The 16,458-nt window shown below is 42.0% G+C and overlaps 3 protein-coding genes across 3 annotated transcripts in view; 2 read left to right on the forward strand and 1 right to left on the reverse strand.

Annotated features, from left to right (window-relative positions):
- The window catches only part of LOC136424809 (zinc finger protein 569-like), a 50,125-nt gene that overhangs the window by 22,819 nt on the left and 10,848 nt on the right, over positions 1-16,458 (forward strand). The window lies entirely within an intron of this gene.
- Positions 852-7,125, reverse strand: LOC136445862 (zinc finger protein 226-like). Its single transcript, XM_066444064.1, has 4 exons — positions 7,008-7,125; positions 5,310-6,411; positions 1,331-1,546; positions 852-994 (listed from the first exon to the last, which is right to left on the reverse strand). The coding sequence occupies exons 1-4, from the start codon at positions 7,071-7,073 to the stop codon at positions 852-854; spliced, it is 1,527 nt and encodes a 508-aa protein (XP_066300161.1). The 5' UTR covers positions 7,074-7,125.
- Positions 7,352-11,189, forward strand: LOC136424662 (zinc finger protein 761-like). Its single transcript, XM_066413289.1, has 2 exons — positions 7,352-7,469; positions 8,347-11,189. The coding sequence occupies exons 1-2, from the start codon at positions 7,376-7,378 to the stop codon at positions 9,816-9,818; spliced, it is 1,566 nt and encodes a 521-aa protein (XP_066269386.1). The 5' UTR covers positions 7,352-7,375; the 3' UTR covers positions 9,819-11,189.

Consider the following 16,458-nt stretch of genomic DNA (forward strand, 5'->3'; position numbering starts at 1 on the left):
TGAACATTATGAAGTATTGTGAAGTAATCTTGTGTTATATGAAGCGTCTGTCATTGCTAATATGTAAGAACACAACATTTATACTAATGACTAAATACTCTAACAAGAAGTTTGGTATGAACATGTTTTTATTCTTCTCTTCACCCTCAAGATCATGTCCAATTATGAAACATAACTTTATACAAACCATATAAATTCTAATACTACAGAACGTAAACGTGACTTACAGTTTTACTATAACTCGTTTAAATCATTCAACCGAACAACTAAAAGATGCTAATAACATCATCACTATGGATTAATTTCCAAAGCAAGCTACAGTAACTAATGCATATGATATTGTAAAGTCATAACAACAAAAGCTATTTCTTGTCGGAAATTTTTACCACAAGATAAAATGCTGGATATCATCACCACCAGGTAATACGTAACTCAAGATATGATACCGTAATAACCAATATTATTATAACAGTCTATTTCTGCCCAATGATACACTGCTGCAGATTATCACCACCAGGTTTGGGCAAGAGGGAAGCCAAGTTAGCTCCCGCCATGTAACAAAAGTCTCAAACATAAAGATGACGATGATTTCGGTACACAGCATTTTCTTCAGAGACCATTACAGCGTCTGAATGTTAACTTTTTTTCCCATCAGGATAAAAAATGCAGGAAATGAACAATATCAGAAAGCGGTAACAAAGGTGTCACATCAGCTGATTTAACCAATTTGCCTCGTATACTTAATAAACTTTGGCCGCGGCTTCCATAAAAAGTACCACAAAAGCTATGATGGTCACAAATGTATAGTCTCTCACCAGATTTGATTTACTTGACTTACTAGACTGCGGACATTAACATGGCTTCTTATCGGCGTGTGTCTTTATATGTTTCCTCAATGTAGACTTGTCGCCTGTAGAACAACTACGGAATTTACACTTGTGAGGTTTCTCCCCAGTGTGGGTACGAATGTGCTGCTTCAAGTGAGACAATTGCACTGCAGAATAATCACAAATCTCACACTTGTAAGGTTTCTCACCAGTGTGTCTAGCCATACTCTCCAAGCAGAGCATGGGTTTCGGCTGGTTTTTGACGTGTTTTTAGGCGTTGTTGTCGTGCTTTCTACTTTGTCATCTTTTTTTTGTCTTGGGTTTGCGACACAACAAAAACGATGACAAAGTAGAAGGCATGACAAAAACGCTTAAAAACACGTTAAAAACCAGCCGAAACCCATGCTCTGCTTGGAGAGTATCTAGCCATGTGTCGCTTTAAGTGAAACATTCGTGCTGCTTCAAGTGATACGATTGCGTTGTAGAATAATCACAAATCTCACAACTGTAAGGTTTCTCACCACTGTGCGTGGCGATGTGACGCTTCAAATTGGACATTTGTGCTGCAGAATATTCACAAACTTCACACTTGTAAGGTTTCTCGCCAGTGTGGGTAGCCATGTGATCCTTAAAGTGTGACTTTCGTGCTGTAGAATAACTACAAACTTCACACTTGTAGGGTTTCTCCCCAGTGTGGGTAGCCATGTGACGCCACTGCTCTAAAAGTCGAATTTCAAGGAGTATCAGGGCCCTTACACACCTGTCAAATTCACCGTGTAATGGTTGTGTACATGGGTTTCAGGGATCACCGTGTCCGGTCCTAGATTTTTTCTTACACACCTGGACCTGGAAAGTGGATGGGAATTTACGGCACCCTTACACTTGACGTGTAGTGGAAAATGGATTACAAAAGGATGGCAATTATATACGGCCTTTCGTGCATTCTAGATGACAATTACCTGTGCATTACTGACGTAAAATTATGTTCTACTGGTAGAAAGCGGAACAAAATGGCTTGAATTAACGTGATCTAATTTTCATGAGTATATTAAAGGGGCCATCTGCTACAAGCGAGATAGAAGCGTTTCTGCCAGCTGCAGATCGTCCGTCCGAACAAAATTAGCGTTCCAATATGTTGAATGTCGTTTATTTTGAAATCCACCTAGGTCGACAAGAAAGGTCTCCAAAAACACTAATATCACGATTAGTGAGGCTGGGTTTTGAACGTGCCGACATTTCCAACGGGGAACCGCGCGGGACGCCGCTAGATCCAAACGACGGTCGCGATCGTTCTGAGCTGGGCGACATTTATATCGCCCAGAGACCCCCGCCCGCCAGAGACCCCGCCCGCCCTGCTGAGGCCCTCGCCCGCCCTGCTGAGCCCCCCGCCCGCTCAGAAACCCGCGCCCGTTCAGGAACCCGCCCTGGCCCGAAAGCCACAGCTGATCATGAAATATACAAAAGGCGGTTAACTAGGATATGAGATAATCTCATAACTTTTTTCCCGACACGAAAACCGATGTCCAAATGCCCAATGATAAAACATTCAAAGCAAAATGAGTATTATACTAAAAATCACAGACCCTCTTGTTTAACGAAGTCGATACATAAGCGGCTCTATCTGATGTATAGATAGCATGCGCTACAGTTCCATCACAGTGGCAGACCTAACCCTACAAGTTGATTTGAAATGTACTGTTGTAGAATAGTCATTTTCTTGGTGTGAATACAAACATTCAGTTTATTGCTTTGGTTGGATGTGTATTGTGTTGTCTGGTGCGTTTCTTCTTAGACAGAAACCACAAGCGCCCGGCGTTCAATGTTCTTCATTAGAAAAAGGTGACCCGATTCAGCGTGAAGTTATTCGTTAATTATAAACAAGATGTACTATTAAGCTTTACATTGCAGTTCGAATGCTTATTGAGTTTAATTGTCTGTCCAGCGCAGTGTTGATATGCATAATGTTATCTACAAACTGAATGATATGCTTTGTCTGAACAAAGGAAAGCTAATGTTTATAAATGTTTTGATTCTGGAAAAAAGCAACCCATGATGTCAGCTAGCCGTGGCGACTCTGGTGGAAAGGCTTATTTTACTTGTAAATCAATATTACATTGTCTTCCTCCGGAATACTATAATGATATACAAGCAAACTACGTCTTACCACTTGAGTCGTCGCGGCTAGATGTCAGCTTATGCTAAAAAGTATTCACTGGGCGTCCATATTTGGCCATGCAAATAATCGAACCCAATATGATGAATACTTGGGCAGTAGAATAAGACAATTATAGAACGTAACATTTAGCCTTGTGTGGCACGTCTACACCCCCAACCCAATTTCAGTGTTTAGCAGAAATAGATGTTCTTTGTTTTGGAATAAGACAGTTTGTCTCAAACCCACGGTTAAATCATACAATTGTGGTTCTAATGGTATACGACGTAACGTCATAACATTTTCCCGACACGAAAAAAACAATATGAAAAGCAAAATGTTTGGATTTTGTTTTACAGTCTAGTAGATGGTATACGGGTAGATGAACAACAGGCCATGCATGGTCTATCTGATTCTGAAATCTACGAGTTGATGCAAGGACATTATATAATGTCCTTAGTTGATGTGAACAAGGACATTATATATAGCCTCCTTGATGTGAAGCTGTGCTTTTGTGAAAATGTGCCCGTTGTAAAAACAATTATCAGTTTAATGTGTAATGTGCGTCTGGGGTTTTGTTTCTAAGACAAAGGTCACAAACAATCTTATTTTTCTGTATTCATTTTGTGTATAGACTGAGGTGTTTTTTAAAGTCACATAAATCTGGACTACAGTGCGTATCACTTTGATAAGAAGAAAGATTAACGACACACACGAATTACAATCAACATAGGCACTAAGTCCGTGTCTCCGTGCTAACTTCCTTGGTACAACACACACACACACACACACACACATGTTTATCTTGCAATGAATGGTGTCCATAGCTTTTTAGTGATATTTTTCTAAAACATGTAATATTTGGACTCGATTTCTTCAATTTATGTCGCTAGTTATATAGTCGATAGTACGATGTACTTACAACTTCACTTTGTACTGCTAACGAACCTATTGCTTTTTCAAGCTGTTGTCGATAAGACACAGCCGCATGTTTTTACACCTTCCCTGGCAGGTATTGTGTAACTGGGAAATACTAGTAATCAGGCAGTTCAAAGCTAAATGTATACAATAGACATACCTGGCGTTTCACAGGTAATTGTGTCTATGTCCATGCAATTTATGTAAAGGAATGTACAACCAATAGCATTGCTTCTGGGACGTGATTTAAAAACCATGACCAATCAACGCTCCTGTTATAATTTTCAAATATTTCAGTTAGCATTTGAGAAGTCCGAGTGGTTGTGTGCAGATGTGTGCTGTCGCTATCCCTGTGTCTGGATACTAGCGTGGGTTATATCCAGCCATGCCCGGGATTATTTGGAGCTTGCTTACTATTCTACGACGAGACTGAGACAAGGGGCTTGCATTGAATGCAGAACATCGCGGCATGGAGCTACATTTCCGACGGTCTTGTGCCTTGTAAAGCACTACAGCCCGGACTTTTGACTATATATACGGCTTTGCCCCGGACTTTTTGTCGGATGAAGAAATTACAACGGCGTGTCCGTCTGGATTGTGGAACGAACCTCATTCTAACAGGCCTACAAAAGCGGCAAATCATACGGACTGTGCTACCTCGACAGGCTAGGTTTCAGTACGACACTTCTGCGCCACACACGCCCAGCCGAGAGCAGATGACGACGTCTTCTAGAAGCTAGAACAAATAGACGCTGGCATTTCAAAGGACTACCCGAACAATCGTAATCCGAACAACCGAAGAGCCGGTGATTAACGACATGAATAAAATGAGACATCTTTGTTAACACTGATAATCGATAATTCAGACGGAATAAATGTGGCGTTATCACGATATTGATAAAAATCTGAAAAATGTGGAAAGAGGGGAGGGGGGCAAAATCCAGTAAAAAGGGGGAGGAAGGCAGTAGCCTTGAAGCCGCTTTCCATGACAAAAGAAATATTGAAGGCGTAACCGGGTGGATGCGGGGGGATAATTAGGTGATAATTGCCGCTAAATTATGCACATCACATCGCCACACGGACCATTACACGGTGAATTTCCTGCTATACCGCAATAGCGCACTCCATAGGCCAGAACCCGGGGAGATAATGAGGTGATAATTGCCGCTAAATTATTCACATAACATCGCCACACGGACCAATACACGTTGAATTTCCTGCAGTGTATGGTCATTTCAAGGGTATGTGTCCGGGGGTGTAAGGCCCTTTAAACGTCCTGAACACGGTAGTGGTCCATCTCCGAGAGAATCTAGGGAACGTACAGGACCGGACGCGCAACGTAAACAGGTCCGAAATCCCATGATTCTGACGGAAATGCAGAATTTCCATGAACGTGTAAGGCAATTTCTGACCCTGAAATTCGGCTTTCCGCGCAGTGCGCTTAAAATCGGCAATTCGTGCTGTAGAATAACTACAAACCTCGCACTTGCAGGGTTTCTCCCCAGTGTGGTTAGCCATGTGACCCTTCAAATCGGACTTTTGAATTGCAGAATAACCGCAAACCTCACACCTGTAAGGTTTCTCACCAGTGTGGGTAGCCATGTGGCGCTTTAAGTTAGACTTTCGTGCTGTAGAATAGCCACATAATTCACACTTGTATACTTTCTCCCCAGTGTGCGCAGCCATGTGATACTTCAAATCGGACTTTCGTATTGCAGAATAATCACAAACTCCACACTTGTATGGTTTCTCACCAGTGTGTCTAGCCATGTGCTGCTTTAAGTGAGACATTTGTGCTGCAGAATAGCCACAAATGCCACATTGGTAAGGTTTCTCCCAAGTGTGTGTAACCATGTGACGCTTCAAATTACACTTCAAGGCAGTGGAGTAAGCACACGTCTCACAGCTGTATGGCTTCTCATCAGTGTGTGTAGCCCTGTGCAACTTCAAGTAAGACATATGTACTGCAGAATAATCACAGACTTCACATTTGTACCGTTTCTCACCAGTGTGTGTAGCCATGTGACTCTTCAAATTGCTTTTCCGTGCTGTGGAGTAAGCACACATCTCACAGCTGTATGGCTTCTCACCAGTGTGTGACCTCATATGAACCTTTAAATATTCTTTGGTTACTGTAGAGAAGTTGCACTGTGGGCATTTATACGGCCGGTAGTTACTGTGTTTCGCCATGACGTGACATTTTAGGGTAGGCTTTCGTGCAGCGGAATAGTCGCAGACAGCGCAATGAAAAGGTCTCTCACCACCGTGAGTTGCCTTGACATCATTTCCAAGATCTTCCTTTGTTTGTTTACTTTCACCCGCGGCGTGCGACGTCCTATTGTGCCGTTTCAGGGCGGACATCTTGGATGTGGAGAACCCGCATTCCCGACATCGATGTGGTCCCTCACGGCTGTGAGTCTTGCGGCGCTGTTTCCTTGTCCCTCCATGGTCTGTTTCTGGACAAGCCTGTTTCTCTTCTGTGTGTTCATGCAGATCTTCTGCTGCTTCTTCCATCTAGTAAGAGCGAAAAAAGTTAGAAGTAAACAAGAAAACTTGGTGTTGTAACATGTTTGACACAATGAAATGATGTCAAGAACGCGCTAGATGATAACTACTTCGGCCATCACGGAAACCACTTGCCCCACTACCAAGTTTCCACCCGATCTCTAAATATATTAAGTGCAGGCCTAAGTAATGGGGCCTAGTGTAAATTTACTTGGTGTGATGTTTGCCCTAGAGCCGAGGAGCTAAGGCCTACAGAGGCCCCGGAAACAGTCTGGTACCCAGGCTAACCGAGTCTCCCAGGGACCGCTCTCCGCTCTTCTACATCTGGTATTGATTACAGGGATGCCATGACGTCACCTAGTGCCGTGTCGCTTGTGTCTAAACACCACGTCAACAAGTTATAAAATGTGCCCTGAACAGACCGACAGTCAAAGCATGGATTTGAACGAGAGCAAAGGTTCTATTACCCTGCTGTGCACGCTTACTTACTGACATCGTCATAGCTGACACTGTGACAGATTTTAGTTCTACCCCCCCCCCCCCCCCTCCCCCCATATCCCGGCACCATTACGACAGGGAGTTGTAAAAACAAGCTCCAGTCTAACCTGAGTCACAGCTTGGCCGCCAGGACGCTCTAGGAAAGACGCCTCCTCTGTCAGGTTGGACGACATTTCTCTCCAACCTTTCCAACTCTCGTAAACAAACGTCACAGAAACGTCACAGTGTGACCTCACTCCTAAAAGGTCAAGGGTTACAGTGCCTGGCCCCAGTGCTACCAATAACGACACTGTATGCAACCTCCTTGATGTATGTTAATACATAAATATCCCGTGTATATAAGAACAGTCCTATTTTGAGTTTAGAAAAGGGAACAAAGAAAGAAAAGTACACAAATATAAAGATGGATTTGTGCGATGCTTCTATAATGTAGGCAGAACTTCCCACACACTAACTGGGTAATCAGGCACAAAATATGACCTTTCACCCCACGCTAAGTTCAGCTATCACCCGCCGTTGTTTCGCCCAGAAGACGCCTGCAGTTTTCGTGACGGCAAACAGAGAAGCAGGTAAGAACTTGATTTACCATAAATATCTGCCTTATCTTAAAGCAGAGGAGCTATAGGTTATTTCTATGGTGTATGGGTGACATCAGGACTGAAAGGTAGGCTTTTCGGGGTCAGAATTTTGGCGATTGGGGAGGGGGGCGAAACTACACATCTACATCTACATAGGTGTTGCCCCCAAATAACCCCTTCGAATTCAGGGGCAAAGTAGGGGGGGAGTTGAGGTCCCGGGCTAAGGCGGGCACGGAACGACTTGTCAACTACACGTCACATCGCTCGGGACTAAAGGGCCATTTTTGTTAGAGTAGAGTAGAGTAGAATTTAGTTAGAAAAGCTCTAAGAAGGATCCTGCCGTACTGTGATTCACTTTATATTCATGGTAACAAAATTTCACGGCGTACGGAAAATGGACATTTTCACTGAACTTTAACTTCAAGGATGGATGTGTGAAGGAAGCATAAATGATAACAGCAGTTTTTTTTCCCGGTGATGATAAGTTCATGGAGCAGAGGTCACCGTGAAAACAGTTAATATGAAGTTACAGTGAAAGAAGAAAAATACAGTATCACTAAGTAATCCTATAAGTATAGACAGAATTACAACAGAAACAATATTAATGGTAAAAGCAAAATTTCATGTCATGTATGTGTAGTAACCTTTGGAAATACTCATGATAAAAATGAGGGGCGGAGAAGGGGCCTAGCAAGGGAAGAGTACAAGTGGGATAGGTTTTACCGTCATTACGATGTGAGTTAAGGCTTGACAGTAGTGGCAACTTCCCATTTTTGGTATAAGGAGAAAAAATACACCCTTGACGTATCGTTTTTTTTTCAAATGATTTGTTTAATCTTTTCAAATTGTTTGTCAATTATTATCTTAGACATGGCAGAGGCAGGTAATGGGTCTCCTACTGCTGTTCCCCAGAACTTCTGTGACGGGTCTCCTGCTGCAGTTTTATTCAATAGGGATACAAGCAATGTCACAGAACAGCCAGCAGGAGCCAAAACAAGTTTTAAACATCAGCCAGGACCAGATACTGCTGAGAAACCCTACATATTATGCGGGGAGTGTGGACACAAGACAGCTGACACGAGTAATCTAAAGAGACATATGAGAACCCATACTGGTGAAAAACCCTACAAGTGTGACCAGTGTGACTATTCTGCTGCACAGAAAGGCCATTTGGATCGACATCTAGGAAAACACACCGGTGAGAAACCCTACATGTGTGACGAGTGTGGATACAGGGCAGCTAGGAAGGATAACCTTTCCAAACATATGAGAACTCATACTGGTGAAAAACCCTACAAGTGTGACCAGTGTGATTATTCCGCTGCACAGAAATCTACATTGGACAACCATCTAGCCGGACATACAGGTGAGAAACCCTTCATGTGCGGGGAGTGCGGATTCAGGACAGCTCACAAGTGTAGCCTTTCCACTCATATGAGAACCCATACTGGTGAAAAACCCTACAAGTGTGACCAGTGTGACTATTCCGCTGCACAGAAATCCTCCTTGGACAGCCATCTAGCCAAACACACCAGTGATAAACCCTATATGTGTGGGGAGTGTGGGTTCAGGACAGCTCACAGGTGTAGCCTTTCCACTCATATGAGAACCCATACTGGTGAAAAAAACTACATGTGTGACCAGTGCGATTATTCTACAACACAGAAAAGTCATTTGGATCGACATCTAGCAAAACACACGGGTGAGAAACCCTACATGTGTGGCGAGTGTGGGCACAGGACAGCTCTGAAGTCTGACATGTCCAAACATATGCTAATCCATGGTGAAAAGACCTTCAAGTGTGACCAGTGTAATTATTCCGCTACACAGAAATCCAGTTTGGACCGACATCTAGCCAAACACACTGGTGATAAACCGTATATGTGTGGGAAGTGTGGGTTCAAGACAGCTCACAAGTATAACCTATCCACTCATATGAGGACCCATACAGGTGAAAAACCCTACAAATGTGACCAGTGCGATTATTCTACTGCACAGAAAAGTCATTTGGACATACATCTAGCGAAACACACCGGTGAGAAGCCCTACATGTGTGGCGAGTGCGGGCACAGGACAACTCAAAAGTCTGCCTTATCCATACATATGAGAACCCATACAGGTGAAAAACCCTACAAGTGTGACCAGTGTGACTATTCTGCTAGACAGAAATCCACCTTAGACAGCCATCGAGCCCAACACACCGGGGAGAAACCCTTCATGTGTGGGGAGTGTGAGTACAGGGCTATCCGAAAGTCTCAGTTGTCCCGACATATGAGAACCCATACAGGTGAAAGACCCTACAAGTGTGACCAGTGTGACTATTCTGCTGCACATAACTAAGTGTAATTTGGACAGCCATTTAGCGAAACACATCGGCAAGAAACTATATGTGTGGGATGTGCGGGTACAAAGCAACTAACAATTCTGACTTATCCCAACATTTGAGAATCCACACAGGAGAAAAACCCTTCCAGTGTGACCAGTGTGATTATGCCGCTACACATAAATCCACATTGGAGAGACATCTAGTCAAACATACTGGAGAAAACCTACATTTGTGTTGAATGTGGGTACATGACAGCTCACAAGTCTCACCTATCCAGACATATGAAAACCCATACTGGTGAAAAACCCTACAAGTGTGACCAGTGCGACCATTTATACTGCACAGAAAGTCCATTTCGACCGACATCTAGCAAACCGTTCAGGTGAGAAACCATACATGTGTGGCGAGTGTGGGTACAGGGCAACTGAAAAGTCTCACTTATCCAAACATATGTTAACACATACCGATGAGAAACCCTTGAAATGTGACTAGGGTGACTATTCTGCTGCACAGAATCCAAATATCTCCATACATAAGAGAATTTCTACAAATATAATAACACTGTGCAGAATCTTTATACTCTTTATCCTCTATCGAGTATTATTATGTGTGGCATTCGTGGAAAACCCTGCAACAGGGAGGAGCATGGTTTGTTGGAAGTGTTAGTATAGGTTAAGTATAAAGACATGTTATAACTCGATATCAAATAAATCACTGTCAAATCTAAAATAGGCTATCCTGACGACTGACTCTGTACTGACCTACAAAAACGATTGTTAATTTTCTCCCCTTTTTTACTAGCCTAAACACTATATATATTATATAACTAACGATTCCGCTATACACTCACTGTATACCCGGAGTGATTAACATCATGAAGAATGGCGAAGGCAGCCTGTGTTATATGAAGCGACTGCAATGGCTGACATGTAAGAACAAAGTTGACTTAAAACATGATAGTTTCTGACAAGGTAAAATAAAATAATCTGACATAAGAATAGTCTCCATTTCATTTTCCTTGCTTGGTCTGCGTCCTGTACTTCGCACAATTCGTACATGTTATAAGTGTTGAAGTTTTCCCACTTATTTTTTTCTCACATCTTTCAAAATGTTGTGCTTCAGTGTAACACATGTTCGTAGAGTTAAAGGCTGTGATGTTTATTTTCTCATTTATTTACTAACGTAAACACTATATATTGATACACCAATGATGTTTAGTTTCTCATTTATTTACTCTCCTAAACATTATATATTGATACACTAATTATTGTGCCATATCAGGAGTTAAAAATGTTATATGAAGCAACTGTTATTATAAGAACACAATTGATTCAATTACTGACAAAATAAAAAGTTTAATAAAAGAACAGATTCCTTTCCATTTTTACCTTTGTCGCATATGCATGTTGTTGTGCTGGCCGCGCACAGTGTCATATCTTTCTAGCGTTATGAATTCCATTTCCATCACACAGCACCCCCATGTAACTCCTTTACTGTTGTACCCCGTTATTCTTGCCGTACGCACTAGAAATTCGTGCCGTAGCCGCTATCATGAATCACATGATTACTACCAACACAGATGTGCGTCCATGATAATAATAGTTTATATTTACACTAAGAGCTAACAATGATTCAGAAAGTATATTTATATGTGTAAGGAGTATATAATGTGCGAACACCAGTTATACACGCAAAATTTTCAAGGCAAAAAAACACCACAGTTACAAAGTGGCTTCTGTGTACTCGATGCTTCTCACCTCCGTTGGTGATTTTTCTTCCCATTTGAATTGCATTGACTCCTTGTATGACATTCACTACTGGCAAAAAAATGAAGGCGGCCATAAAAGGAAAACAGACAGGGCAGGGTTTAGCCCCTCTGTAATGTAGGCAGAAATATCCACTCACTAACTGGGTAATGAGGAACAGAATAAAATGACCTTTAACCTCACGATAAGTTCACCTTTCACCCGCTGCTACGCCGACAAGACGCTTGCAGGCTCGTGTGAGGCTAAAAATCATCACTTGAAGCAGGTAAGAACTTGAGTTATGCTAAATATCTGCCTTATCATTAAGAAGAGGAGCTATAGGACATTTGTACGGTGTATTGGCGACATGAGCACGGTGTATAGGACTTTTCGGGGTGAGAAAATTGTAGGAGGGGGGCGAAACCACACGTCAAGAAGTCTTTGGAGACAAAATCATCGTTTTTGCTAGAAAGAAGTAGTGCTGCGTTGATTCGGTACAGATACCGGATCATGAAGTACCGGTACTGTACCGATATAATTTTACACCAAGTATGTGCGTATTTTGTGACATATCTCCTGACCTCAATCAACACCAAACGTGACCAAAGTGACACATTGGAACAGCGTAACTTATATGCAACAGATAATTCAGGCAGGCCGGGAGTTTTGATAGCAAGACCAATAAAGATACTGACAAGTTGAAAACAGTTTATATATGATTTTGTCATTGAAAAAGTTCAGAAAGACACATGTTAATTTTTCAAATAGGTCCGGACCTGTACCTAAACCTCTGTACCGGTACCTGATGTTACGTTTAGGTACGCAGCACTACTAAGAATGGTGCTACAGTACCACAAAAATGAGACAGAATTGCCACAGAAACAATGATAAGGCTAAACAAAAATTTCCAGGTCATGCATGCGTAGTCAACTTTGGAAAGATTCCGAGACAACTCGGCCCCTGGGACAACTCGGTCCCTGGCCATTCAAGACAACTCGGCACCAAGCTCAGGACAACCCGGCACCAATTACTCAGTGCATGATAAGTGTATTTGGGGCTCGAAGAATGACAATTCTACCGATCTGACAGGCTGATAAGTGGAATAAGAATTTTAAGAAACAAAACTCAGTCCATACATAAGCATTTTTGTATTTTCGTAAGTCTCAAACGTTACAAGACCGTCAAAAACATGTTGCGGGCCGGTGCGGCGACGCCATTTTTTGGGTATTTTCGACGCTCTTTCACGAACTCGCTACGCTTATGTTCTGTTATGAAAGTGCTTATAACTTATTACCGATGAAACTAAATGTATAGCAGTTCATTCTGTTTTGTTGGTTATAGATTTTAACAGTTTGTAGGCTTTCAAAACGCGTCGAGACAACCGAGATGATAAAACTTCCTTTTTGATATTCAAGCGTTCTGGCGAAGTGAGCTGCAGGGTTCCACAATTTCCTATTTTTTTAGACGAAATGTTTGGCAGTTAAACATGTTTTATTCCTCACATGGATTTTAAAAAGTTTCAGTTCTGTTAGCTGATCTATATGTCAGTTTTGGGGCTCGGTGCCGAGTTGTCCTGAGCTAGGTGCCGAGTTGTCCCAGGGGCCGAGTTGTCCTGATACCTTGATGAAGGTTAGACATCCAGGTAATAAGATACGCCAAAAATAATTACTCAAGCAACTGGATAAGATTTTGAAACAGTCAGACGTTTCAGACAGTATCCACTGTGTTTCGTCAGTGACTAACGATAGGACTGAGAACACCAGGTTTTATACCAAAACTCTGAATAGATATGTTAATGAGGTAAAGACAATTTAGGGTGTCTTGAAGTAGTCTTTAGTCTTTTAGTCTTGTCCTGATACCCTTTGGAAAAACATATTCATGATAAAAATGAAGGGGAGGGGGGAAGTAGTACATTTGTACTAGTGGGTCGGGTTTCTGCGTCATTACGATGGGAGTGGAGGCTGGACAGTTGATGTGACAACCTGCCGGTTTTGGGATCAGTAGAAAAAATGCACCCTTGACGTATCATATTTGCGATTGATGTGTTTCTTCTTTTCATGTTGTTGTCCATTATTATCTTAGACATGGCAGAGGCAGGAAATGGGTCTCCTACTGCTGTTCCCCAGAACTTCTCTGATGGGTCTCCTACCGGAGTGTTAGGGGGCAGAGATGAAAGCAATGTAGAAGACCAGCCGACTGGAACCAAAGTCAGTATGGAGAATCAGTCAGAGGCACATACTGATGAGAAACCCTACATGTGCGGGGAGTGTGGGTACAGGACAGCTAAAAAGCGTAACCTATCCAGGCATATGAGAGTCCATACTGGTGAGAAACCCTACAAATGTAACCAGTGTGATTATTCCGCAGCTAGGAAATATACTTTGGACATCCATCTAATGAAACATACCGGTGAGAAACCCTTCATGTGTGGCGAGTGCGGGTACAGAACTATAAGCAAGTCCAAGTTGTCCGGACATATGAGAACCCATACAGGGGAAAGACCTTACAAGTGTGACCTGTGCCACTATTCTGCTGCAGAGAAATCTACCTTAGACAGCCATCTAGCTAAACACACCGGTGAGGAACCCTACATGTGTGGAAAGTGTGGCTACGGAGCAACTAAATTATCTGAGTTGTCCAGACACATGAGAACTCATACAGGTGAAAAACCCTACAAGTGTGACCAGTGTGATTATTCCGCTGCACAGAAATCGGCCTTGAACAGCCATCTAGCTAAACACTCGGGTGAGAAACCCTACATGTGTGGGGAGTGTGACTACAGGTGCATCCGCAAGTCTCAGCTGTCCAGGCATATGAGAACTCATACAGGTGAGAAACCCTACATATGTGGGGAGTGCGGGTACAGAACAACTCGACAGTGCCACTTGTCCGAACATATGAGGACTCACACAGGTGAAAAACCCTACAAGTGTGACCAGTGCGACTATTCTGCTGCACTGAAAAAAACCTTGAACCAACATCTAGCAAAACACACAGGGGAGAAACCCTACATGTGCGGGGAGTGCGGGTACAGGACATCTAAAAAGTCCCACCTGTCGAGACATACCTTGAACATACATTTAGCAAAACACTGATGAGAAACCTTTTATGTGTGGGGAGTGCGGGTACAGGACAGATGACAAGCGTAACCTTAAGTGGTAAGAAAAAGCCTACATGTCCTGCATCTAGCTAAACACACTTGAGTAACTCTAAATGTGTACGGAGTGCAGGTACGCGAAGTTATCCAGCTCTACAAAACATGTATAATGAAAAAATGGATGTAAGAACACTGCATGTGTCCAACGCCAATGTTTTAGTTTCGAGTGTGCATCTGCAGTCATGCTGATCTGATGTCAAATTTGTAGTTCCCTTATTTGTAAGCAATCATTTGTAAAGACGTGTTTGCAACATTTCCGCTTGGGGGGGGGGGGGCTTAACATAAGGTATAACACATGATCTCATGCTGTACTGGAACTGTGAAAATGCTTATTCATACAGAATAAAATCTCTACAAATGTGAGAACACTGTACAGTATCTGTACATCTACGCAGTCTGTATCAAGTACTTTATGTCTGTGGTATTCTTTGAAAAAAAAAAACTACAACAGAAAGGAGAAGACTTTTTTTAGAAATACTGTAAGTGTAAAGAATGTTGAGGTTTTAAAACTCAATTAGAAACTTATTTCTGTCAAATCTAATCTCGCATCCTAACCTATCTTTTGCTTCAGTGTAACAAGTGTGCATGAAGTTAAAGGCTGTGATGTTTATTTTCTCACTTATGCGCTAACCTATACGCTACATATTGGAACACTAATAACTATGTTATGATCTAGAGTGTTTAACATTATGTAGAATCGCGAAGTATGTTATATGAAGCGACTTTCATGGCCGATATGTAAGATCAAAGTTGATTCAAAATATGCGTATTTCTGACAAGCGAAATAAAAACGTTTAATAGATGAACAGGTTTCATTCCATTTTCCCTTGTGTGGTTGCAATTGATGTAAGTTATTGTGATGCCGTACAGGGTACAGGCACCATCGTTATTACTATCATTTTCATCAAAGCATTCTTTTCCTGACACTGCATGTGTTCAATGTCAATGTTTGAGAATAGCCCGAGTTCCGAGTGCGCATCTGCAACTTTGAACTTTATTCACCTTTGAAGCGGTGGCACATCGGCAGCGCCGAGTGCTAAAAGTGCATACTTACCGTAGATTGAGATATCATAGTTAACCACTATACAAAATCTTGTCGAGAGTATCAAAGAGTAATGAAATAAAGTAACAGTATTAGCTGGTGCATGGAAACCAAAGAAGTTCACAGAAGTAATATTATAGCAGTAAAAATAAGATATAGATAAAATGATAGCAGATAAATGGTAAACCTTAACTAACATTTCTATACCTAGCTGAAGCAGGAAACAATGGAATTTATGTACTAAAAACAAACGAAATTGATATAAATAACAATACACAACTCGAGGGGAGTATGATAAACAGTGTCAGCTGGGTGGCAAGTGGATTACTTATTTAACCATAGTTGTATGGGGGGGAGGGCGGCAGGTGAAAATAGTATAAATAATAACAGTGGAGTCTTGGCAGTAATCTGGGTGTAAACAGCTATAGTGCGAAGAGCTATAACGGGCTAGGTTTACATGTAGCTGTGGTTTGAGGATATGATGTTACAAAGTAACTGATAACAATCAACAGAGAGTAGTGAGATTTAACAATGATAAACCATAGTTATCGTTTAATAAGCAGCCACGGTGCATTCTGGTCTGAGGTCAAAGTTTAAGTTCTCTTATTTGTAACCAATCAATTGTAAAGATGTGTTTGCAACATTTCCGCTTGGAAGTTATTACCCTTGCTGTGTTGGAACTGTGAGAAGGCTTATTCATACCGAAGAAA

This window comes from Branchiostoma lanceolatum, chromosome 1, assembly GCF_035083965.1.
Source record: "Branchiostoma lanceolatum isolate klBraLanc5 chromosome 1, klBraLanc5.hap2, whole genome shotgun sequence".
Classification (NCBI taxonomy): Eukaryota; Metazoa; Chordata; class Leptocardii; order Amphioxiformes; family Branchiostomatidae; genus Branchiostoma; species Branchiostoma lanceolatum.

Bases quoted from the DNA above. Each gene is read 5' to 3' on its own strand.
- LOC136445862 (XM_066444064.1), bottom strand. From the start codon at position 7,073: ATGTCGTCCAACCTGACAGAGGAGGCGTCTTTCCTAGAGCGTCCTGGC. The intron at 6,412-7,007 runs GTTAGACTGGAG...CGCTCTTACTAG, and splicing joins GCGGCCAAGCTGTGACTCAG to ATGGAAGAAGCAGCAGAAGA. The intron at 1,547-5,309 runs GTCAGAAATTGC...TTCGACTTTTAG, and splicing joins GCGGAAAGCCGAATTTCAGG to AGCAGTGGCGTCACATGGCT.
- LOC136424662 (XM_066413289.1), top strand. From the start codon at position 7,376: ATGACCTTTCACCCCACGCTAAGTTCAGCTATCACCCGCCGTTGTTTC. The intron at 7,470-8,346 runs GTAAGAACTTGA...TTATTATCTTAG, and splicing joins GACGGCAAACAGAGAAGCAG to ACATGGCAGAGGCAGGTAAT.